Here is a 27,199-nt window from a genome sequence, read left to right as displayed (position 1 = left end):
ATTATGAAAAAGTGGCATATTACATGATTCTAAATGCAGAACATTCTGGGAAAGGTAAAACTGGAGAAACAGTAGCCATCAGTGATGGCTAGGAGTCCAGGACACTAAGACAAAAGAAAGGTGAAATACAGGGTATTTTAAGGACAGTTCAACAATTCTGTCTGTGAAACTATTCCACAAGGATAAATATATGACATTAAATAATTTACCAAAATCCACAGAACTCTCAAATATCAAAAATTTAAACTAATATAAACCATTTATTTTATTAAATAACAGTAAAATTCATTTATTATCAAAATAATTAAGTAAAAATAAGTAAAAGAACAAATAAATTAATAAATAGGGTTAAAATGTCAGGAAAAGGACTTAGAAGAAATACAGGAATTAGGATGAAAAATCAGAATGCACAGTTGATGCATTTTTATTTGTTGTTGTTGTTGTTATGTGCCGTCGAGTCGTTTCCAACTCATAGCGACCCTATGCACAACAGTCCTAAACCCTGCTCTATCCTGCGCCAACCGCACTGCCTCTGACACACCCATCCGGATTACCCCAGTCACTGAATCAATCCATCTCATAGAGGGTCTTCCCCTCCTGCGCTGTCCCTCCACCCTCCCAAGCATGATGTCCCTCTCCAAGGACCCGTCCCTCCTGGCAATATGTCCAAAGTATGTCAGACAAAGCCCCAGAATCCTTGCCTCCAAGGAGTAGCTTGGTTTAATCCTCTCCAAGATGAATCTGTTTGTTTTCCTGGCAGTCCAGGGTACATTCAGTACCCTTCTCCAGCACCACAGCTCAAAAGCATCCACTCTCCTTCTGTCCTCCCTAGTCATTGTCCAACTCTCTGATGCATAACAAGAGATTGCAAAGACCATGGCCTGTATCAGGCACACCTTAGTCTCTATAGAGACACTTACAGAACAAAAAAAAACCCACACAACAAACAAGTCCAATGACGATGGTAACAATGAAATATTAAGGGACTAATAATAAGAATTTTTTAAAGAATAGAAATAATTACACAAGTCCTGAAATAAAAGAAAATATAGCATCTTAAAATAAGTACAAGTCCTACATCTGGCGTATTGAAATCTTAAAATACTAAAACCAAAATGAGTATCTTCAAACTATTTTGAACAAAACACAGACTGTCTTAGAAAGAGTGACAATAAGATTGACAGAAGCTTTCTCAGCAGTAAGAATAGAAGACAGCTAAATATACTACAGAGGACAATGGACATTCAATGGCAATCCATACTTAAATTGTTATGTGCCCTCAGTGACTCCTAGAGACTCTATGTAGATCAGCTCTGAAGCCTGTGCTATCCCGAGCCAATCTCACCTACTCCAAAACACCTACCCCTATTTTCTCCAGTTACTGTATCAATCCTTCTCATCAGGGGTTTTCCTCTCCTGCACTGTCCCTCCACCCTTCCCAGCATGATATTGGTCTCCAACAACCAGTTTTTCCTAGCCACGTGCACAAAGGATGTGAGACGAAGTTTCAAAACCTAGTCTCCAAAGAGAAACTTGGTTTCACCCTCTCAAAGATAGAATTATTTTTTGTCTTGGTGGTCCATGGTATGTTCAATACTCTTCTGCAGCACCACAACTCAAAGGCCTTAATTCTTCTTCTGTCATCCTTAGTCATTGTTCAACTCTCTGATTGATTTGATAGTAATCAAAGACCATGGTCTGATTCAGATACATCTTAGTCTGTAGACTGACATCGTTGCTTCTCAGTACGCTGTAGAGGTCCCTGACAGTAGATTTTCTCAGTGCTTTATGAGGAAGAATGTAGCAACTGGATTGAAGGGAAGATTCATCAACAATCTACATTATGCAGGTGACACAACCTTGCTTGTTGAAACTGAGGAGGACCTGAAGTGCTTGCTGCAGAAGGTCAAGGACTATCTTCAATATAGATTGAAGCTCAATATTATGAAAATAAAGATTCTCACCACTGGGCCAATTGACAGCAACATGACAGATGGAGAAGAGACTGAGGTTGTTAACGATTGTGGTTGGCTCCACAATCAACCCTTGTGGCACCAGCAGACAGGAAATCAAAAGACAAATTGTACTGGGAGACTTCAATTATATTATTATAAAATGACAATGAAATAAGAACATTTTCAGTATTTCCAATAAAAATTCTGTCCCTGAAATAATTTTCCTGACATAGCCAATAAAAATATTCTTAACAAATTAAGGCATTAAATCAAAAAAGGAATGAGTAGATTTCAAGAAACAATGATAAACAAGTATGTCTGGGTAATTCCAAACAAACAAGTAAAAATCTATGGAAAATAAGATTCTTGTTGGCAAGTCTGAGTCAAATTACAGCTGACCTTCAAGTGGGTTTTTAGAGGCTATAAATAGTTTCTTCTTGTTATGTGCCATTAAGTCACCTACGACTCATAGTGACCCCATGTAAACTAGGTCTGAAATCTGCCCGATCCTGAGCCAATAGAAGGTTCTGCCTCTGGTGCTGTATCTGCAAGTCTAATCTAAATGTGCTCTACTGTACACTGGGTGTTGTAAGGCCTGTTATATCAGGATTAGATGGCCAATCCTTCTCCCTAGTCTATCTTAATTTGTTTACTCACCTCTAAAGCACTATTTGACAGACAGGAATTTTGCCTAAATGAGCAATGTAAATGGTACGAGAGGATATTGTCCACTTTCTCCCAAGAAGCTGTAGGTAAATTCAAACTGCCAGAGAGATTTGCATGGGGTGAGCAATGAACTCCCTTCAGACTGTTTATTAGGTGCTGCTGAGTTGACTACAACTCATAGACAGCCTAGGAAAGATCTACACCTTGTCCCATCTACACCTTCCTTATCATCTCTGATATACTTGAGCTTATTGGTATGGCAGTAGATTGTGCCAATCTATTTAGTCAATCTATTCCTCTGCTTCAGTGGCCTACCACCTTTCCAGCAGGATGTCCTTTTCCAAAGACTAGCCTATCCTAACAACATGCCCAGAGTATGTGAGACAAAGAGTCACTATCTTTACTTCCGGGGGCACTCTGGTTGTACTTTTCTTGAAGACATATTTATGTGTTCTTTTGGCAGTTCATGAGCTACCCAGTTCTCTTTTTCAACACCACAACTCAAAGGCACCAATTCTTCTGTTATTCTTGTTCATTGTACAACTTATAGATGCACAGCAAGCAATAGAAAAGACCATGACCTGAATTAGGCACACCTTAATCTTTAAATGGATTTTGTTGCTATTTAGACTTTGGAAAATTTCATGACAGCAGATTTTCCCAATGCAACTGGGTCTTTTGATTTCATGACTGATGCCACCAAGGTGTTACGATTTTGGATCAATGTAAGGCAAAATAATTGACAATTTCAACCTTTTTCTCCATCTGTGTTGATTTCGCTTAGAGGTCCAGAGGTAAGGATTTTCATTTTCTAGATGTTAAAATGTAATCTACATTGAAGACTATAGTCTTTGATCTGTACCATGTGTTTCAACACCTCTTCATTTTCAACAAGTCAGGTTGTATCATCTGCATAGTGTAGGTTGTTGATTTGTCTTCCTCTAATCCTGACAGAAGTGTCTTTTTCATGGAGGTTAGGGGTGGTTTAAAATAAAAGTAGAAATAAAACCAAGACAAAATTGCATGCAAAATATGCAGCCGTTATTAGGTGTTGCCAAGTCTGTTATGACTTGGAAAGCCGCTGTATACAGCAGAATGAACTACTGTCACCATCCTCACAGGCACCTCCACTCCTGAGCCCACTATGCAGTCACTGTATCCATCTAACTCACTAGGGTCTTCCTCTTTGAACTTTCTACTTTTCAAGTATGATGTTCTTCAGCTTCTGGTCACACCTGGTAACGTGTCCAAAATAGGAGACCCAGAGTCTTATTAGCCTCACTTCTGAGGGTCACTCTGGCAATAACTGTTGTAAGACATTCTTTTCATTCTTCTAGAAGTGCACAATATATTCACTATTCTTTGCTGTTACTATAAATCAAATGTAACAATTCTTCTGTCTTTTGCATGCATGAGGCAACTGACCATCCTACAGCTGGGAGCAGGTAAATCATCTGAGACCTCAAAAGGACATTTTTATTACTAATGCTTTAAAGAGATCTTTTGAACCTTCCACTAGCTCAATACAGTTGGTAGGAATGAAATTAACACACACAAAAATAACCCAACCCTGTGTTTTGTAAACACAAAAATTAAAACTAACAGTGTTTAGGTGATAAAAAAGAGCCATGGATTCTTTCACTGTTAAAACTATATGAAGTAGTCATTAGGGAGTGGAGGGAAAAAAATGACAGCTTTCAAATAACTTAATGAAAGGAAACTTAATCAACTAGACAGAGGTATGGGAGAAAAATCTGTCAAAATAAAATTAAGTTCAACAATCATAAGAAATATAAATGGAGTTTTATATAATGTAAAAATTAATAAAAATCAGTTAAATCATGTTATAAGAAATATACAAAATTAAAATCCCATTGAAAGGATAAAAATAAAGCTATGAAATAAGCAATACGCCCACTCTGTGCTTAATCAACATCACAGGTTTCAAAGAGTAGGTCAGTAGGTGAAAAGTGGCATAGTATGAAAATGAATGGCTCATAAGACAGCACAACGGAAGCTATTTACATCATCATTTAAAAGCCCTGTTGCATTATAAGCTACTGAGAATCATGGCCCAGACAAATGGACACAGGAACATAACTCACAGCCACCACTGCCCTCACCTCTTACTTCAGCTTTCATTACTGTGAGATGTGCATCACGAACATGTAAAATAGTTGAGTAGTAGTTTTGCTATCATCATAAATGCAAAATGTCAGATAAGTAGGGAGGTGTAGGTGTAGGTGCACTGAACAGAAATTTAAAACTATAACAAATGCAATATTGTTATATTAACATCATATCAAAGATACACAAATAGGGGGGAAGATAGGATGAAAAACATTATTTTGTAAGTGTCACTGAGAGCTACAGAGTCAGAAGTGACCAATAATTGACCCTCTGCTGGGTTTTCAGAGGCAGTAAATCACACGAGAAGAGATTAACATCATAACACAGATACAAAAGGGCAAGAGGTGAGGAGAGGACTGGTGGTTGAGAAAGATAATTTCATATGTGTGTAACATACTGGGAAGACAGAATGACCTTGAACTTGTATTTGTTTAAACATCGTTATTTCAAAATGATAAACACAATTGAGAGAATAAAAAAAAGAGACATTCTACAATGCATTTTTTCTCTCTCATTGCTGGCAGGCCAGAAACAACTCGTAATGACTATGAACTGGGTCTGGCGAATTGTAAATCTCATAGGAGATTGCTCACCTTTCCCCATGAATTTTGATTATACTATAACCAGAAAGTGACACACCAAGTAAAAAAAAAAATCATCCTCTGAATACAAAGAACTTTTATTGTTGTTGTTGTTATGTGCCGTTGAGTCAAGTACAACTCACAGCAACCCTTTGAACAAAAGATCTGAACTCTGTTCTATAACTATTGCCATTTCTCTAATGTTCACGGAGTTTCCAAAGGCATGTTGTTTAGGAAGTCGATGCCAATCCTGCTTCCAAGTCTGTTTTATTTTGGGAGCTCTACCAAACACTGTCCACCATGGTTATCCATTATGGCATTAGACACACAAGTGGCACAACATTCAGTATCAAAGCAACCCAGTTATCTTAGTACAGCAAACTAACAGACAACAAATGAACAGCAGGCCCAACCAACTTTTAAATACAGAGGCCCAGTCTTTAAGTCAATCAGGACAAAGAACTTTTATAATAATATTAATTATTTATATAATCAGTCTTGAAGCAATGCATTTAACATGTGGTACTCCACTTAACCATTGTTGTTGTTGTTGTTGTGTCCTACAGAGTTGGAACCAACCCACAGCTAGAAGGTTTTCAGAGGCAGTTAACATAGGGGAGGAAACTGCCCATCCTTCTCTCTCAGAGCAATTGGTGGCCTCAAACCATGTGCCTTAGGGATTGCTATGCAGCTTCTTGCCACTAGGCTCCCTTTTAACCATTAGAGAAAACAATTTTTATTTGGGAGGGGGCATTCAATTTTTAAAGAATATTAAGAAAACATGGCTAATATATCTCAATAAACATTGAAGAATACCAAAGCTCTGTTTTCATCCAAATAAAATCAGTAAGTAAAATCATCTAGTAAGACAAAAATAGCTTTAAAAAATAGCTTCTGACCCATATACTCCTATTATATAATTTGACATTAAGAAGCATAGTTCAAGATGTCAAGGAACAAGGAAAAAGATTGCAATGGAAATGATAAAATTCTTGGATTTTAAACGGCAAAGCTGAAAAAGTATGAAATGCAGGTGAATGAACTGTTTTTAAAGCATATTACTGTTCTGAGATGTATCTATTGAAGAATGGAAAAAGAGATTGAAATTTTAAAGGTTATTTTTATAAATCAAGAAGTTGATATATGTAAAATTATAAATATAAGTTTAAAATGTATAAATATAAAATTGTAAATGTAAAAAAGTAAAATTGAGAAGCTGTGAAAGTATAAAAACATGAGCAAATACTCAGGAAGTACAGAGAATGAGAGTAACAAGATGAAAAATGATTTTCTCTCTGTTTTCAGATAGCTAGGGAGTTCTAGTGGCTTAAGTGATAGAAAGAATTGTGCTGCCAAAGCCACAGCCAGGGACGTTGGTGGCAATCTGCTCTCACACAATTCACAGTCGCTGAAAACCTGCTGGAGGGTCAGCAGCGAGTGGGCTCCTACTTGACGGGTCATAACAACAATCAAATAATGATATGCTGGGGAATAAAGAATAAGAACACGGTATTAGATATAGGATACACTTTAAAAGCAGACTTCGTGCTAATCAAAAACATGCTTTAAAAAAGTATGACATAATGGTATGATGTTTGTCAGTATTTTTGAAAATAAATTAACTCAATTTCACAAACTGAAAGAAATAGAAAATTTGAACAGATTTGCAAATTTTGTTTTTAAAATAGAAGGACAATCACAAAAATTTCCTTTACACAGAAAATGGCTCTGCTGTTGTTGTGTACCTTCGAGTTAGAACAGACCCATAGTTGATTGTCCAGAAGGTTTTTAGAGGTTATTTAATCACACAAGAGGAGACTCTCCAACCTTCTCCCATGGAGCAGCTAGTGGATTTAAACCACATTCCTTTGGGATTGCAGTGTAGCTTCTTGCCACTAGGATACCAGAGCGTCTAGAGCTCTAGTGCTCTAGAAGCTAATTTTTTTTTTTAAATGTTATGGGAGTTTATTGATTTTTTAAAAAAAATTTTATTAATTTTAATGAACATTTACAGAGATTTTGGATTTCCATTTTACCAACACATCAAAGAGCTCTATGTATACAAAGAGTCAGAAAGAAGACTTTCCAACCATGTTGAAATTAACGTAAGTTTTATTAAAGACAAATAATAAATTATAAACTAAAGATAAATGTTCATGAATATAACATTTATTAAAAAATAAAAATGAACAATAACAGTGTGAGAGAAAAAAAATCATTGGTGAATGACAGTAACAAAACCAAAAAACTCAAATGTATCTACATTAAAAAAACTAATTAGGCAAAAGCCTGTTAAAGAGTTATGTAAGTAGATATCTGTTGTACTTTCCTATATGCCCTAGCTGGTAGTTGACAAAGTAAAAAAAAAAAAAATAAAATAAAATAAAAATACAATAGTGAAAGAAAAACAAGACACGTGATTTATTCTTTTAAAGTGATGAAGAAAAAAATATAAGAAATGTTTAAAATAAAGGGAAAAAATTATTTCACCAGTATTATAGTGCCTAAGTATGAGAGTTGAGGTCATTTATTAGAATAACATTCATTGTAGAATTGAGCTAAATGTAACATTTGAAGCATATCCTATGAACAGGGTAAGAAGTAGGACACAATATGCTTGTCACCATTTAGTATAATGGCTCAAAATCCTAAAAAATATAAACGAAAAGAGATGCACACTGTTTTTATGACAAGGTCTCAAAAATCTATTTCAAAGATGTCCACTCAGTGAAAATATGTTTTGTAATTCTGGAATATAGATAGAGCTGTTAAAATTACTGTTAAATCTGTTGCCACACAGGATGTTTAATTCCATTTTAATTATCCTTACATATGTACTCTTAATTGGCTTAAGAACAATCCAATTATATCTGATTGTCTTATTATAGCTGGAACCTCATCTCCCTACAGTACCCATAGAAACAAAAAGATTCAGTCATTTTAGCATCTAATACTAAAGACACTTAACGTTTGTATCTGTGGAAGGAAAAAAGGCAGGTGGGGAAACTGAAATTAACTAGATAAAAGTCTTTGGTATCTAACAATACACTATCCTCTGCAGTTGTCTTAGTTAAGACTCAGTCACCCTCCACTGAGTTTCCATGGCTGTTAATCCTCATTGGGGGGTGGGGGAGAGGGAGAGCTGACAGAGACCCACAGCCTGTGAATCAGTAGGGACAGCTCTTTGCGGACTCCCTAGCAATAGGCTGACTTAATAATGATACAAATGACTGGGAATGTGTCTCATTGTGGTTATAAGATGCATTCAAGATGATGATGGATCATGAGTTAGTGTGAACAACAGATCTAAACCTTGCCCTATCCAGCTCTACCCTCACAGTCTTCGACATCATATCCAAGCCCACTGTGGCAGTCACTGAGGGTCACACAGAGGGTCTTCCTCTCTTTCACTTACCTTCTACCTTTTCCAGCATGATCTCCTTCTCCAAGAACTGGCCCTCCTGAAATCATGCCCAAAGTATATGAGACAAAGTTTTAATATCTTTGCCTTTCAAGGAGAACTCTAGTTGCACAGATTTGCCTCTAAGACAGATGTGTTTGTTCTTTTGGCAGCACATGGAATATTCAACGATCGTTTCCAGCATCACAATGCAAAGGCATCAATTCTTTGGTTTTCCATATTCACCGTACAACTCTCAGATGCTTGGGAAGCAACTGAAAATACCATGCTTAAATTAGGGACACCTAAGTTTTTCTACTGACATGCCTGTTATCACATTAGAGTCAAAGAAATACTCTATTTTGACCAGATCTGAATAGAGCCTGAGACTCTGGAGTATTTGTTGATCAGCAGGCAGCCTACCCACTGGATGAATGTCATTTCCTTGATGAGAACCCACACAGGTTGTGTGCATAATATGTACACAAAGACAGTGCCATGCACTGAAACAATGCAAAGGAGCACACAGGGCCTTTAGCCGTAAGAGGAAGAGTCCTTTCCTCCAAGATGAACTACCCAAAGAAATACAGAGTGATCTTCACTGTCTCAAAGCAGCAACAGAATAATTTTAACAGAATTCAAAGAAGGAAATCCAGCTCTCAAAAGACAGAGTGGAAGGGGAAAATTATATAGGAGGACAAAAATCTCATCATCCAAGATCTGAGTCAACAAAGCCTTCTAGAAAGGAGAGGGTGTATAAAAATCCTACTGGAAACGATTAAAACATGGTTCCAGGATTAAAGAACCAAGAGATTATGATTATACAACAGTGGAATGCTACCAGCCTTGATCTTTAAAAATAATAGACAGAACTAGTACAAACATGGAGGTAGTAGGGAGTACAAGTGGTATATTTTGCCTTTTAAAAACATATAGCTCAATTACATTTTAATAATGAAAAGACAATTATTTCTATTTCAATTTTTATGTTGTTGTTGTTGTTATGTGCTGTCGAGTCGTTTGCGACTCATAGCAACCCTATGCACAACAGCCCTAAACTCTGCTCTATCCTGTGCCAACTGCACTGCCTCTGACACATCCATCCCGATTACCCCAGTCACTGAATCAATCCACCTCATAGAGGGTCTTCCCCTCCTGTGCTGTCCCACTCTCCCAAGCACAATGTTCCTCTCCAAGGACCGGTCTCTCCATACACCATGTCCAAAGTATGTTAGACAAAGCCTCAGAATCCTTGCCTCCAAGGGGCAGCCTGGTTTAACCCTCTCTAGGATGAATCCGTTTGTTTTCCTAGCAGTCCATGGTACCCTCAATACTCTTCTCTAGCACAACAGCTCAAAGGCATCAATTCTTCTTCTATCCTCCCTGATCACTGTCCATCTCTCTGATGCATAATAAGTGATAGCAAAGACTATGGCCTGTATCAGATGCACCTTAATCTCCAGAGAGACACCATTGCTCTTCAGTACTTTGGAGAGGTCCCTAACAGCAGACTTTCCCATTGGGATATGTCTTTTAATTTCTTGGCTACTGGTGCTAAGAGTGTTGACTGTGGAGCCAAGCAAACGAAATTTGTGAATAAAACCCAATATTTTTATAGCTTCAATATTTTTTGGAAAGAACTTTTAGATACAAATATTTTGTCGGTGTGTGTTGTCAGGTTAACATCGACTCATAGCTGACCCTCCAGTGGGTTTTCAGAGGCTGTAAATCACGTGGGCAGAGACTGCCCATCCTCCTCCAGTGGAGCAGCTGGAGATTTCGAACCACATCCCTTTGGGATTGCAGCACAGCTTTTTAATACTAGAGCCACAAGGAACTCCCTGGAGTTAAGTAGACTCTGTGGAAAAGTTTAGCAAGTTGAATTCTGCCTTTACTTCTTTTCTTTTGTTTTAATTGCTGAACCTAAACTTAATTTAAGACTTTTAATTAAGATGTTGTGATAAAATTGTTCCAAAGTGACCGCTGACTATAGATAGATGCTAAAAAAAATGCCAAATCATGTTTATAAAATACTAGCTATAATTACTTTAGATGCTAAGGGCTGCAGTTATTATTCAAATTCTATTTTCATTTTTTTGGCTTTGATTTATTTGAGGAGTAGGAAGCATTCTATAAAACCAGCAAAGTCGTAATTCTCTACTACAGAAAAGATTAAACCAAACAGACTGTATTGGAATGGGTCCCAGAAGTTAGACTCTATTAAGGAATTTATTAAAAGTCCTCCAGAAGCATTCATTAGTAGCAAAGGTTTGTCTTGCAAGCACTTTGAAACCCCTACTGTGTGACTGACTGTGTAGGGAGATGTAGAATTATAAATTGGTTTGGGTCAAAGATCCTCAATTCAAAGAAAGTACTTTTTTAGCAAATGAGAAATCAAGGAATCCAAAACATATTGATAAGGAAGTGAAACACTTTTTTAAAAATAATTCTCAATCAATAAGTGTTCTGGAGATGTTACAATGACAATGTACATGGTTTATTTATCTTTCTGGGAAGGATTTATATGTTTCTCTATTTGTTACACCGAGAGGATATTAAAATAACTGATTAGGCAAGAAAAACCCACTTCAAACCTCATTTACAGCTGACACCTACCCTCTATCCCCAGAAGTAGCTTCTGCTGCCTAGCTACGTGGTAGTCTAATATTAACTGTTAAACTGCAAAACTTAAGATAATGAATGAGCCCTTTTACACAGTTTTAGCATTTGCTATCACACAAACCAAAAGAGTGTTTTAAACCATGCTTGAGTTAGAAACAAAAGAGGGACATTGAAGCCATCAATATGGATTGAAGTTCAACATCAAGAAAACAAAGATTCTCACCACTGGCTGATTAACAATATCATGAGAGACAGTGAAGCGATTCAGTTTATTAACAGCGTTAGTTTGATTGTCTCCAAAATCAACACGCTTGGTACCAGCAGCCAGAAAATCAAAAGACGAAATGCATTGGGAAGGTTTGCTGTACTGAAGAGTACAGAGTCCTGAAGAGCAATGATGTCAATCTGAAGACTAAGGTGCACCTGATCCAGGCCAGGGTCTTCACAATTACGTACTATGAAAGAAACAATGTCTAGGGATGTTAGAAGGAGAATTTATGCCTTTGAGTTGTGATGCTGAAGAAGAGTATTGAATATACCATAGACTGCTAAGAGAATAAACAAAATCAGGCTGCTCCTTGGAGGCAAGGGTTCTGAAGCTCCTTCTGACATACTTTGGGCATGTTACAAGGAGGAACCAGTCCTTGGAGAGGAATATTATGCTTGGGAGGCTGGAGGGACAGCGCTGAAGGGAAAGACTCTCCAAAAAATGGACTGACTCAGTGACTGGGGAAATGACGGTAGGTGTGTAGGAGACAATGAGGTTGGCTCAAGATGGAGCGAGCAGGGTTCAGAGTTGTTGTTTATAGGGTTACTATGAGTCTCAGGCGACTTGATGGCACTTATCAACATCAACAACTATTACTATGTCACAGAAAGTGACTCAGAGGACTTTTCTACCTGACTTAGTATCTAACATGAACCAAGAGCAAATAAACAAAAATAAAACAAACAAAAGCCAGTAAACTAGTGAGCTTCCATGTTTTGTCATATATTTCTCATGAACCATATGCTTCTGAAAATTGGGAAATGAGTAAGGAAGACTGAAGAAGGATTGATTCCTTTGTAATTTGGTGTTGTGAAAAGTACGGAATGTAAACCTTGGATTGTCAAAAGAATAAACACATCTGTCTTTGGAGGAAGTGCAACCAAGGTGCTCTTTACAGGCAAGGATGGTGAAACTTTGTCTTATGGCCATGTCTTTGGCCATGTTGTCAGGGGCAATTAATCCTTGGGAAACAAAATCATGCTGGATAAAAGTAGTTCATCATCAAAAGAAAGGAGGACTCCTAATAAGATGGTTTGACATGATGATTGCACCATTGGACTCCAGTACATCAGACTGTAAAGAGGGTACAGGACAAGGATCTGTTATGTTGTTCATACAGAGAAGCTAAGAGATACAGCTGACTCAACAACACCTAACAACAACAATCAGAACTAGAATAGCCAAGAGATGACCATGATAATGTCAATGACCTCGTCTTACTTGGATCCACACACAATTCAGTCGGTACAAGCAATCAGGAGATAAGAAGATATGCCATACTTGAGAAGGTCTATAGCCAGAAAACTCTTTAAATTATTGAGGAGCAATGGTAGCATATTAAGGACTAAATGTGGCATTAGGTTTGGAGGAAGACTCATCAACAATCTGTGTTATGCAGAGATACAACCCTGCTTGCTGAAACTGAGGAGGACGTGAAGTGCTTGCTGCAAAAGGCCAAGAACTGTAGCCTTCAATATGGACTGATGCTCAACATGAAGAAAACAAAGATTCTCACCACTGGACTGTTTGACAGCATCATGATAGATGGTGAAAAGATTGAGATTGTTAACAGCTTTAGTTTGCTTGGCTCCACAATCAGCAATCAGTCTTGGTACCAGCATTCAGGAAATTAAAAGATGAATTGCATTGGGAAAGTCTGCTGTTAGGGGCCTCTCCAGAGTACTGAACAACACTGTCAGTCTGGAGACTAAGGTATGCCTGGTCCAGGCCAGAGTCTGGGCAATTATTTGCTATGCATCAGAGAGCTGGCAATGACTAGGGATAACTAAAGAAGATTTTATGCCTTTGAGCTGTGGTGCTAGAGAAGAGTATTGAAAATACCATGGACTACTAGGACAACAAACAAGTTCATCCTGTGACACTGATGTGTCAAATGTGGTAATGGTTACCCATGGTAGACAGTGTTTGGTGGAGCTCCCCAATTAAAACAAGCTTGGAAGCAGGAGTGGCATCCACTTCTGAAATAGCTTGCCTCTGGAAACCCTATGAAGCTGGAGAGAGGATGAAAGTTATACAAGTGTTCAGGTCTTTTGTTCATAGGGTTGCTATGAGTTGCCTATGATTTGACGGCACTTAACAACAACGAGGTTCTTAAAGTCATATTGTATCTGTCAGTGAGTGGATTCATTTATGTCAGAGAAGAACTGTACTCCAAAGGTGTAAACAGCTTATTTCTTCTTCCATAATACTCCTGGGTGGACCAAAATCTCCATCTTTTCCGTTAATAAAGTTAAGGTCATTAACTGCACTGCTCGACATCTACCTCATTCACTATCATTTGGTGGTGGTGGTGCCATCGAGTTGGTTTTGACTCATAACAGCCCCATGAGAGAGGCGAATCACCCCATAGGGTGTTTTATGCCGTTCTCCTTTGAGAATTAGAGTAACAGGATTTTTCACTCACACAACAGCTAGTGCATCCTGCCAGACAGCTTGGTGTGTACAGCTAAGTACTTAACCAGTGAGCCATCAGGGCTTACTCCAAATATCACTGAGCATCAAACACCCAACTTTCTAAAAGAGATTTGGAGATGGTTACGTTTATGACTTTCCCATTTCCCACTTTTATGTGGTGGCACATAAAGGGGTCTAAATAACTACTGACTTCATTTGTCCCAAAGAAACCATTTCACTCTGCTGCCTGCTAAGTTAGTCATAATTCCTTCCACTTACTGTTGAGTCACCTGCCTTAACTAGTTTATTTCAAATCTCAACTTCTTTCTCCTCCTCTTTGATAATCAGGATTAGCCAGTAAGTCTTCCTTACTAAGTCCTAAGTTTCCCTTTCTTTTGCAACCAATTTACTTCCACTTTACCATCACCACTGGTTCAGCACACACAGATATAGCTTCACCGTGATACTTACAAGTCTATAACATAGGGTAGATGATTTGACATTCAAGCCATATGCAACACTGACAGTTTAGTCTTTGGACACAGGCATGCTTGCCTTATATCTTTGCAACCTCCCTAAACCTTATGAGCCATGGTTTCTTCAATTGTAAAAGAGAAATCTGACTGTATGCAATTAAGGTGAACTATAAACAAGATAACTGATGTCAAAATAACTAGTCATTATAATACAGGCAGTAAATATGATTAAACTTCTCCACTTCTCCATTGAAGTAGCTTTAATATCTCGGCCTGTGGGTTATGTAAAATTAAGCAGGCTGAAAAGAGCATCATGGTTCCCTTTATTCCTATTTTCAATCGATAACAAGTCAGCTGACATTCTTCTGACATAGTATAATTGTTACCACGTGCTCAGTGGCAGATAGGAGTTCCTTCTACATTATCAGTCTTGGTGTATTCAGTTGAGTACCTTTTTTTAAAAAAAAAAAAAAGAAGAAGAAGAAAACAAGGTTCTAGAGAGCTCTGGTGGCCTAGCTGCACTGTAGTACTGAAGGTGCGCAGTTCTAATCCACCGGATGCTCCGCTGGAGACGGGACATTTTTCTCCTGTGCCAGTTGGATCTGATTTGATGGTACACAAAAAGAGAGAGAGAAAAACAAAGCCGAAAACAGAAGAAGAAAAAAAAACCATCCCACAAACAAACAAACAAACAAACAAAAAAACCCACACCCAAAAACACAAGCCAAAAAAAACAAAACCCCAAAACCACAAATCCAAAAACCTTAAAAAAAAAGTTCTGGTTCTGGTTCTATATTTACTTGAGCATGGTTCTCCAGGAAATTACAATTAGGAATCCGGAATTCCTGACAGGCAATGTGAAGCACCTGAGAGGATCCAGATTCCTGCAGAGTCGCACTGATTTCCAGTCTTTAACTGGCTAGTAAACCAGAAAGCCTCCTGTCAACACTTTTAAGCATTCATTCAGGTGCTCACCAAAAGGCTTGTGGTTGGAACCTTCATGGCTGCACCCAGAAAAATAGACCTGTGGTCTGCTCCTCTAAGAACCATGGAAAATCCTACAGTTTTCCTTGTAACATGGGACCAAGCGAGTGCTGTTTTTCTTAAAATGACTAAATGACATCTACCAACACTATGTTCCTTCAATTGGTTAAACTCCGCATATGGTGTTGACTTTACTGAGGGTGGCTGACAGATTGGTTTGGTTGTAGATGCTCTTTTTCATTTTAATTTTATTTTGTTGTTCTTGAATATATCGTTTTTAATTGAAGTTCTTTGGAAACTTGAGAGCAACTTCCTTAAAAGTGGCATAATATGGTAGTTTGGGGACTTCTTTTTTAAAAAGTATATTTTTATATATTACACCTCTCTGTAGTTCTCTATTCCAGAAACTGCTCATGTGAAAATACTCAAAACTCTGAGAGAAATGGGGTGAGGGGTAGGCGGGGAAGATATTCGTGAACATGGAAGCACAGTTACACAGAAATATATTAGGGCTTGACACTCACTCACTGACATCTGATTGGAAACCACCCACCACTGTCCCTTCAATCTCACTGGAAGAGATTGTTCATCTTTCTCTCATTTGGGCTAAATAACAACTAATTTATTATCTGAACTTGCAAATAATGAAACAGGAATCCATGCTATGTTTAAGGAATTTAAAATGAACTAATTCTCCCAAGATTTTTCCTCTGAAGGTTTAAAAATCCTTTCCAGTGACTTTTTACTGGCAGTGATAGTACTTGTATTTAGCAAACTCCTAGAATATGGTGGACAATCAATAAATCTTTACAGAAGTAGATTTAATGGATTAAAATTATGCCTTGTTTTCACAAACAGATAAAGTCTGCCAATAAAAATTCTCCTAATCTACCAAGAAAGTGAGCAGCAGAACCAGTAATAAAGCTCAGTGCATAAACCTGTAGTTTCTACAAATCATTTTACAAAATGTTACAATGATCCAAGTCATTATCATTATCCCTATTCACAGGTGAAATAACTAAGGGAGAGAAATGAAGCCATTAGGTTCAGGTCATTCAACAAGGCAGGCACGGTCCAGAATGATAATGTTCAGGTCAACTCATTTTCCTCTCGTTTTAATCCACATGTTCATTTTCACCTAAATGCTGCTGGCAGGCTCCACATGAAAGGACAGCAGGAAGGAAGATTCAGAAGACAACCTGGTGCTGCTGACTTGCAAGATTCATGGAATTTGTCTCCCACACTTCTCAGCACTTTCATTCCATTTTTTTTTAGGCAGGCACGACTGAGTATTTCAAGCACCAAAGACCCATAGCAAGGCAGCACATTTTTACTGCACCAGAACCTAATGACAGTCCACCCCTACCCCGCTCAATGGATCTTTCTTACAACTGGTCATTATCCAAGCACAGTGCACGCCAATAAATCTGGGTAACGTGCAAAGGCAAAACTTTGCATGTTAATTAAAAAGAATCATAACTTAGCACATATTTAAATATTTATATCATTTAAACCTCTTAAACATCACTCACATTTAGCAATAAACTCAAGATCATAAAATTTTAACTACAGTGTTTCTTTGTTTAGCATCCATGCTGACTTCAGATAAATTAGAAACATTTTTATTTCCTTGGTTATCTATCCAAAAAAAGAAGCTAAGTCTTGGAAATGTTCTGTAATTTCATTTGAAAAATATAAATCTCTGAAATGTGGAGTGCTACAGTCCGCTGATCACTCACCTAAACCAGACTTTTTTAATCGTTTTAAGTGCTGACTTGTTTGTTTTCCTGTGGGAGATTTTTGCCCATGTTTCATTTCTTTATCTGAACTGTCTGGTTCACCATTTTTAGATTCAGATCCTAAAAATAAAAAAAAAAGAAATCGCTATTATGTCATTATCTTCCTTTTGTTGTCCTTGAAAAGCAAAAAATAAAAAATAGGTTCTGTTTTTGTGGTTTTTTTTAAAAAAAAAAATCATGGATAAAATCTCCTTTCCTCAGAGTTAATATACTACCTTTGGCTACAATCTGATTCCCCTATTGGATATGAAGAGAAAAGACCAATAAATCAATCACACAGAACAAAAAGCAAGAACAGATGGCCTTACAGTGGAAGGAGAGGGGGAGGAAAGTGTTCATGGATCTGATAGCTTTTTAGAAGAAATAGAGCCAGATCTTTTGTTCAAAGGAGAAAAAAAAATTCACAGAGCCTTAACAGTGTGTTACCTTTTAGAGACAATGCGAGATAGAGAAAGGACAAGGCATAAGATGGGAACCAAGAGGAGTAGGGGCAATCGGACATTTATAAATAACTTTACGTTGAAGTAGGAACAGAAAATGCAAACAGTAATCTATAACAAAGAGAGCTGATAAAGTGACAGAAGGTAAATGAGGAGAAAAGGTCAAGATTTCAGGAAGGTGAGCCTTATTTCCAGAACACAAAGACTAACAGTGTGGATTCCTGATTTTTTGCAGCTCAGTAGTGAGAAGCATATTCACACTCAGAGAAGAACTGCTATTGATGGCATTACACATCAGCATGTGGTCTACCATTAAAGTTCAACATCCAGACAAAAGCAGAAGCAGCAGCAACAACAACAACAATCCACGGAACCTGACTACCCCTTTTATCACACCCACTGGCATTTAGCAAACTGGTGAGGCGTGAACTGGTGCCTCTTTTCTGAAAGAGTGGAATAGCCTGTATTTTCTGAATTTGTGAAACAGTCAAATGGGTTTTGGGGGAGGGGGCGCAAATTAAGTCTAACCTCAAGTGGAAATATTATTCCAATTCTGAAAGAAGAAGAAGAAGAAGAAAAAAAAGAAGACAGACATGACATTGCCGTCTGTGAGGAAGTCTCCTCCAGGGAGAAACTGGCCAAGCATACAATATTTCAGCGCTTTTACCTGAAGGCGAATCCGACTGTTCGTCAGACACTTTTAATGGTGTCAAAACCACACGGGGAACAGTCTTGTTTACCATCATTGAGACTCCATTTCTTCTTTTCTGCTGTTGTCTCAAAGCCTACAAAACATGAGAATAAGATAGAGCATAAATAATATAACCCGAAATGATCTCTGATCATCATTGCATTCCACCATCCATTTGCTCAGCGCTGCACGCAACCTCTCCCACAGCCACTAAATTGCCAGGCTTCACAGTCACCTTCCCTGCCACTGTCCCTCAAAAGCATCAAACGGGGCTTTGGCAAAGGGCACCGACCTGTGACCATATTCGGGGCAACTCTGACAACAAAGCACCACTTGGCGCTCAGGTTATTCTACCTGAGCAGCGTGGATTGAGAGCCCATGGAATCGGAAAGTCTCCGTCCCAGGGAAAAGAAATGTAAAAGAAATGTTTCGAAGCCAGGATAAAAATATATGTGTCTGCACTTGTCTCGCAGGTGCGTTCTCTCCAGAGCACTGCTCAGTCAATCAAGTTAACACCGAGTGTCATCAGTATGTACAGCATGTGAGGACTACAGTATCGATGCACTCGCTCAGCCGTGGGGAGCACTGCACAAAATCACTGAACATGGCAGGAATCATTTATTTCTGTGAGGGGAATCAGTCCTAATCTCGGAAACCTTGCAGCACTTGGCTTCTGTCTGCTTGACTTTGGGCATTAACCTTCAGAACACGAACATGACAGCGTTCCCACAAATCCGGGGGAGAAACGGGGGGAAAAAATGATACGCGAGTCAATCTCTCCAAATGGGAGCCTTTTGGGTTGCACAAATGAATCAAGCACGGTGATGATAACGTAATAAGAGGCATTTAAAAGTTTTGAAATACAGCTTATCGAGCCGATCGCTTTATGCAGAAAATTACCTGTAATAAAAAGAGCCTTAAGCACAACGCAACTGAAGAGCCATTAAATTCACTGTCGCAGGAATGTTAAAAACTCCTCGGAAGATTAAAAGGCAGGCTGCAGTCTCAAACCTTTTTGACTCCTGGTTTCTGTGTAATTTCTATCAATTTTTACAGCATCTCTGTCACTAGATTAACGTTCTTCGATCGACAGCTGTCAGAATCTCCAGAGATAATGGCAGTGGCTCTCTATCCCCCTGCTGTCAGAAACAATGCCATTTTATTTGGCAAAGGTTTTAGCTCACTGCCCAACTTGTTGATCACGAGATTTAGCAAATCAAATAATTGCAGACATGAAAGATTAAATACCCTTGAAGGAGAGAAAGTATATTGAGATGAGATTGGAAACCACGAGGTAAAGTAAATGGCTTGGGAAATCTACTACAAATGATACCCTTGGTAACAGAAGACAGTGCCCCTACAGTCTTTCCAGTTCTCAGGCATTTATGAAAGGCCAGGCACTTCCTCGAGACAGGATATACAGAGATACCTAGGGAGGTCCTCCTTCAAACCTTTAGTCTAATTCCATTAATTCAGTAAATGAGAAAGTTACATACTACAAAATATGAAAGATATTTGTTTTCTTCAAGAAGTGCATATCATTGCCTAAATCTTGCTAGCTTTGTGTTAGAACTCAAAGCACTTCACAAACATCAGCCAACATACTCTAACGAGGCCTCACTCTGTTTTATGACACAGCACATTAAATGACAATTAAGTCTGCCCTTGCCTACTATGTAGGACTTCACAAAACGACGAGTGATCAATTTTCACAAGTTTGTCCTGGAATTCAACTATTCCCTTTGACAATCCAATTGTCATGGTTTAATCTGCATCTCATGCATATGTATCGGAGGGAATAATTTAGAAAATATTGGCTGGAGGCAAAAGAAAAATAAAAGAAGGCATTACTAGAAACCCAGAAGGTGCAATCAAAAGGCAATGCGGTAAATATTAATTGTAGTGGTGCTTAATGTGCCTTTGAGTTGCGATTTACCCATAGCCAATTCTACAGGGCGTTTTCAGAGGTAATATATGGCACAGGAGGAGATTACCTATCTTACTGCTATGGAGTAGCTGGTCAATTCGAACTGTGCCTTTGGGTTGGCAGGACAGCTCCTTCCTACTAGGCCACCAGAGCTCACTAAATAATAATTAGCGTAGCTAAAGAAAAAGGCGCGGCTCAATTTCTACTGCTGGTAGGACTTGCATTAGTTAATGCAGGATCAGAAATATTAGTCGTCACACCAGGAAAAAAACCTAACAAGTTAATCAAATAAAATCTCACCATAATTTTTAAACCATTTTCTTTATTCTTGTGACAATATAAATAGTCACACACACATTCTTCACAAAGGCACTCTGATCAGGGCAAACATTTCAATTACTTGGACAAAACTGCTATTTAGTTTAGCGATGGCTTCATGAGATAGTTTCAGTTCAAGATGTTTCAAGATTATTTCCAGGCATCAGTTTAGGGAGTCCTCTGGTCTCAGAATGTCCATAAATCTGTTAAAACATATAGCTATTTTTACTTTTAAAGAGTAAAGATAGAGCCAAGGCAGAGATAAAGGAATGCATGTTAACACTGAGCCTTACTCCATGAGATTTTTCTATGTATTTCCTGATTATTTAGAAAAATTTGAAGAGCAGGCATTGTATTTGGTTACAAATAGCTTTTCTTAAGACTGGGGGGTGGGGGAATGCATGTTGCTGTTGAATCTATTATAACTGAGGAAGATCTCATGTCTTATAGAGTAGAACTGTTCCAGATGCTTCTCTTGGCTGTGATCTTTACATATCCAGGACTTCAGATGAGTTGAGAGCCAACATTAGGCTAGAAGCCGAATACAAACTGAGCAGTCGGTTTGGTGTAGAAGCCTGGTGTAAAGCAACAGAGTATTAGGCAAGCTCTAGAGAGTATCAACTCTCAGAATGGCTACAGAAATATTTCAGATGTATATCCTGTCTGTGGCTGTCTTTAAAGATTCTAATTCACATCCCAGAAAGTAGGATTTATTTGACTTTGGACAATGGAGGGCAAATGAAGGAGACAGAAAGTGTAATGTTGATTTAGTTGAGATGCCATGGATTGGTGGGGCTGGTGCCAAACAGGAGAAATTCTTTGGTATTTATTGAAATCACAAGGCAGGGTGCATAATGATTTCCAGTCTCTCATGGTAGTGTTAGCCCAACTTTGCCCTGGTAGTAGTTAGTGTTTATTGTGTAACTCTATGTGCATCAACCACTCAAAAACATGTTTTGTACCTTCACAAGATCTCTTGAAAAATGCGCAATGTCTGTGGGGCAGGAAGAGGAGGAGCAACACCCAGGGGTCAAATGGGCTGTAGGGGGTTGAAGTGAGTAGGAAAGCACCCATTCTAATTGAGAAAGAGTTGTTCCTAAAGAAAAAGAACACATCTGTATGTTTGGTAAACTTTCTTGGTTTTGAATGAAGAAGATGTGGGCCAGATGTGACCTGTAAGAACTAATCTTTTGGGCTACTCAATGTTATTTTCCTGTCCAGCTCTGTGGATGCTGAAATCCCCCCGTTTCTGCTGTACTGAACTGTGGGCGAATGGGTCCTCTCAATGGCTACGTGGTGCAATCACCAAAGACAAGGCTGTATAGTCAAGAAGAGACTCCACTAAGTGGCTGAGTGATGCCAGACATACGACTTGACTGGAGACTCTAAAACAGGAAATGCGCAGAACAGTACTGAAACCCTACACTTTATGACAAATCGTAAATAAGGAAGAAATGCTATCATCCTTATACTTAAATGATACATCCCTCTTCCACAACAAGAACATTTCTGAGGAATCTGCTGTGACAAGGTGGAAGCAGTACTGCTCCACGGCAGTAATGTGACAAAGTTTTTGTTTTAGTTCTCTTAAATAATTTAATACTCTCAGTGAGGCACTAACAAAAACACATAAAACAAATATAAAAGACAAATGCTATACAAGAACCCACTGAGGGGAGGGACCAGCTTGGACTGGGAGGTCAAAAGTCTTCCCTTGGGAGGAGATGAGCAAGCTGAGGCCTAAATGAGAAGAAGTCACGTGACGATAAGGGGGCCACCATGCAGTCTTCAGAAGGAACAAACGGGACTGGGTTAAGGGACAAAAAGAGTGACTGGAAAAGAGGATGAGGAAGATGACAAGAGTGGAAATTTCTCCAAAATCTTTGCCAGGGTAGACTAAGATCATGAGACATACGCTCAATGAGAAGGTAGACCTCTGACCCCAGTTCTTCCCTTGTTGCTATGTGCTGTCCAGTTGCCTGTGACTCATAGCAACAGTTCTGAACCCTGCCCTATTATCAACCGATCTCACTGTCACCAACACACCCACCCCATTACCCCAGTTACTATGTCAATCCGTCTCATCTTAGATCTTCCTCTCCTGTGTTGTCCCTCCACCCTTCCAGTATGATGTCATTCTCCAAGGACTGGTCCCTCCTGGCCACATGCCCAAAGTATGCGATGCGGAGCCTGAAAATTCTTGCCTTCAAGGGGCAGCCTGGTTTTACTCTCTCCACTATAGTCCTCTAGGTGGTCGATGGTATGTTCAATACTCTTCTTCAGCACCCCAACTCAAAGCACACCTCAAAGTTCTTTCCTTACTAATCTGATGTTATCTAACTGGTACTTTTGAACAAAGATGTGAAAACAAGAACAGCATAAAGCAAGCAAAGGATATCTTCCAATAGCTTCCAATTTGCTTTTATACATTTATTTTTAAAAAATATCTACTGCATGTGATTCCCTGCATTCCACTTCTTGAACATGTTTTCTTTTGGTTTGTTTTAAACTGTTCACAGCACTGTTTGCTGTCCTGTTTTTAAACATCACAGGCACATTTCTGCCTTAGAGCCTTTGCATTAGCCTGTGCCTGGTACATTCTTCCCTTAGACAATGAAAAAAACCCTCCTCTTCCCATATACTTCATGCCTTCACTCACACACTGCTTCTTCTATTCTCTTCTCCACTTTCTTGGATTTCCCTAAATGTGCTAAATTTTATATTTGCATCGAAAGACATGTTGCACTGGAAAAGTGTGCTATCAACAACCTCTTTAAAGTGCTAAAGCCTAAGGATGGCAGCTTAAAGTCTAAAGTGCTCCTGGACTGATCTAAGCCATGGTATTTTCATTCATTTCCTGTGTATCTGAAAGTTGGATAATAAAAAAGGGTAACAGATGTACTGATGCCTTTGAATTGTGATGTTAGAGAGGACTAGTGTATATCCTACAGACTGTCTAAAGAACATACACCTTTGTCTTGGAGTAAGTGCAACCAGAGTGCTCTTTGGAGGAAAGGATGGTGAAATTTCATTTCACAGACTTTGAGCATGTTCTCAAGAGGAGCTTGTCCTCGAAAAGAACCATTATACTGGGGAAAGTGGAGGGTCGGAGAAAGAGGAGGCGATCCGCTACAAGATAGATTAACACAGTGATATCAACAATAGGCAAAGGCATTGATGGAAATCGTGAGGACGGTGAGGCGCAGAACAAGGTTCAGAGCTGCAGTTCACAGGGTCACCAAGTGTTACAGTTGACTTGATAGAACTTAAGGACAATGCCCATCCAAACGGATAGTTTCTTATGGCACATATTCACGGATTCTTTGGAGGTTTTACTGGGCAGGCCTTTGAAGCTGCACCCCTCTTAAGTACTGACCTTCAGGATTCCCACTGGTTGACTCCCCCGTTCTATATACCTGGGCTCCTTGGACAAAGTTTTTACAAATTCTTCTTGCTTCTCTACCTATACTTTACCTACTCAGGTTCACTGAGCATCCTTAGTCCACCACTGCAGTTTTATCCTTTCTTTTTGTCTCATCTTGTTCCTCTATTGTAATTTGATATTTTCTTCTTGCAACCCAGCCATTATTGGCAGTCCTCGCCTTAATGACTTCTACAGGACTTTACGGTCTCTCATATTAAATAAATGTAAGATATTTATTTCACATGATTATATACACAAAACTCTCAAATCACTATCTCAATAGTTATTACTTCACATTTATGCAATAGTAAAATTATTCTATCCATTCTACACGTTAGCAAGGTGTATCTGCTGGCAATGAATGACAAACCATGAGGCGAGAGCAATGCTGGACGTGATGTGATGGCTAAGATTATGTATCATCTTGGCTGAGCCTTGATGCTCCGTGGTCTGGCAGTTATGTAATGACGTCATTTGGTAGTTATGCAGTGATGAAATTTGGCAGTTACATAACGTTGCCATTTCACGGCTATGTAATGATGTATCCAGCAGTTACGTAATGATGCAGTCATCTTCCATTTTTACATAATACCAATTTTATCAAAATGGCCTGTCTTAGAACCTGAACCTGTGGAAAATGGAGGAGTTGGTGTATATATTTGTATGTAAGCTAGGCAAGCCTTTAGCTTTAAGTATAGACTCCCTTCCATGTAAAATTGTTACCACCAGGAGCATTTCACTCTGGCCTTTCTCTAACATGGATTCAGGTAGGACGGCAGAGGGAAGTGCCTCCTCTCCCCAAGGGGGAGGGAAAGTACCAGAGTCGAATCTACTCTTAGAAAACACCTTCAAAGCAGCATCATTCCAAGAGCATGAGTGATTTTTTTTTCCCCCAGCCCCATCCACATTAGGGATGACCAGCAGACCAGACTGGTTTTCTCTTTAGAAGTCCTTCAGACCTATGTCCAGCATCTCTCCCTCATCCTCACATTAGAGTTTTAGCTGAAACTCCAGGAGGATAAAGGAATGTCTATTCTCTGCTATGTTACAAATACAATGGAAATTAACTACAATTTAACGTATAATTATCCAAATTTAAATATCCAACAGCCTGGGAAATATAAGTCCATGTAATAAAAGAAGAAAACAGGATTATGAGATCACTTTATATAGTTAAATAAGCTGTGTTCTGCACAAGGATATCTTAAAAGAGAAGTGTTGTATTTTGCTGCAAGGCTGAGGTGTGGACACTTCTTTCTATCCTATACAATAGAGAATAAGTAGCTAATCATGGCTTTACCGACTCATTTGTAAATAAAGTTTTATTTTGACATCAACCCTACATAAGAAGTCTCCCAAGAATGGTCTGTATTCATTTCAAGGACCTGATCGTAACGTTGCTGTTGTTATTCACTGACTATCAATTCAGAACTGACTCATGGCTGACCCTCCAGCTGGTTTTCAGAGGCTGTAAATCAGATGAGAGCAGACTGCTCATTCTACCCCCACCCCCCACGGAGAAGTTGCTGGATTCAAACTTCCTGCCTGTGAATTGACAGTGCAGTTTCTCACCACTAAGCCACTAGACCACCTTGGTATTAATGAGGGACCTTCCAGTGGCTCAGGCTTAAATTGAAATGCTAATGAAAGATTTCACTGAACAACTTTAAAGCCTATAAATGCAAATTCATAAATAAGAATTACCACCTAAATAAACAAGCAGGTGCTGAGCACAAATGCTGGCTACTCTGAAGGGATGTATTTTAAACTAGTCTCATGTACAAGGTTCTGGAGCTTACATATATATCACAGCGCAATTTCAGTATCATTGACATCTACCAGAATCAGCAGAATTGAATTTACCAGGCTTAATATTTCCAGAAACAGTTCAGTATGAAAAAATATTTACAAGCTTAAAACTGGAAACATACTTACTTTGTAAAGCAAGCAAACATAATGGAACTAAAATGTCTGGGAAAAAACCGAAGGTCATACACTCACTTAGAATTCTGGGTTTAAGTGAAAAAGAAGAAATCAAAACTGACTGGCTATACTCACTTTTTATGTATTTTCTCTTATAAAATAGAGGAAAAACCTTCAGAAAAATATTTTCTCTTATAAACAGGAAGCTTGCCAAATAACTCTAAAAGCAGGGAATGGTTCTCACTCCTACTCTAAGGGGAAAATAAAATTCAAATGGAGGGGGGTTTGTGCTAACTTGGAAGTGGCATAAACAAGTAATCTCTGTTTTATTTAAGCAACACCAGTGATGTAACTTAAGGAAGCACCGAATACAATAAATCCTATGCTAACAATCTGAAAAAACCACATGCTGTGGATGCTAAAACTTAAATGATGAGAAATGAACACACACGAAATAGCTGGCTGCACAAGGAGCCAGCGGCTTGCATTGCTGCTAAATGTCAACGCCCGTGTTAAAAAACTGCAATGAAATAGCACAATCTTTGGAATTTCACAGGATTGGTCAAACAAACAAAGCCAAATGAAAACTGCAAGAATATATCTGCTTTGTCACTCTGAGGGGGGGGAGAGATATGCTATACTTTATGAATAAATTCTAGCTCCCTAAATAATGCAGGACCTAAAATAAGCCAGCAGAAACAACACAGAAAGGCTATACTACTGCATTATCCAAGTGTTCACCCTTCTTTAATCTTTCATTTTACTCTGCTGTTTAAACTAAATTTTAATCTGCCCTAGTTAGTCTTCTTCAAAATTCATTATGTAGCCATTTTGTACTTTTAGGAGCATTACAACTGAAATAACAAAGGAGAAAGGGAACAAGGTAATCATCAGCAATCTGTTACTCTCCAGAAGTCACTGAATGTGTTTATTATGTACATAAGAAAAACTAAAAACCCCGCAGAAAGAACAATATATTATTCATGGAGTTATACCCAGCATATGATGTTACTGTTTGGATGATAACAAGGCAAGAGAGACTCAAATATTTAGGAGCAACCAGAATATCCTATGTCAAGAGCAAATACAGTTCCGGCTTCCATATCGCCCAGCTTTTAATTACAGGCTATCAACACGCAATCAACAGTGCTGTGTTAAGTTAAAGAATCTCGATTTTGAA

The 27,199-nt window shown here is 38.6% G+C and overlaps 1 protein-coding gene across 1 annotated transcript in view; it reads right to left on the bottom strand.

Moving 5' to 3' along the window:
- Positions 1-27,199, bottom strand: part of ASXL3 (additional sex combs like 3 (Drosophila)) — a 194,355-nt gene that overhangs the window by 88,733 nt on the left and 78,423 nt on the right. The window contains exons 5-6 of the mRNA XM_006889225.1: positions 18,404-18,521; positions 17,237-17,356 (exon numbers count right to left, since the gene is read on the bottom strand). Coding sequence (XP_006889287.1) covers positions 17,237-17,356; positions 18,404-18,521 — 238 coding nt within the window. The remainder of the gene's footprint in view (positions 1-17,236; positions 17,357-18,403; positions 18,522-27,199) is intronic.

The sequence above is a fragment of the Elephantulus edwardii genome, unplaced genomic scaffold, assembly GCF_000299155.1.
Source record: "Elephantulus edwardii isolate Elephantulus edwardi_28Jun2011 unplaced genomic scaffold, EleEdw1.0 scaffold00076, whole genome shotgun sequence".
Taxonomy (NCBI): Eukaryota; Metazoa; Chordata; class Mammalia; order Macroscelidea; family Macroscelididae; genus Elephantulus; species Elephantulus edwardii.
The sequence above is the reverse complement of the archived record's forward strand: the minus strand, read 5'-3'. Positions and strand labels throughout refer to the sequence as shown.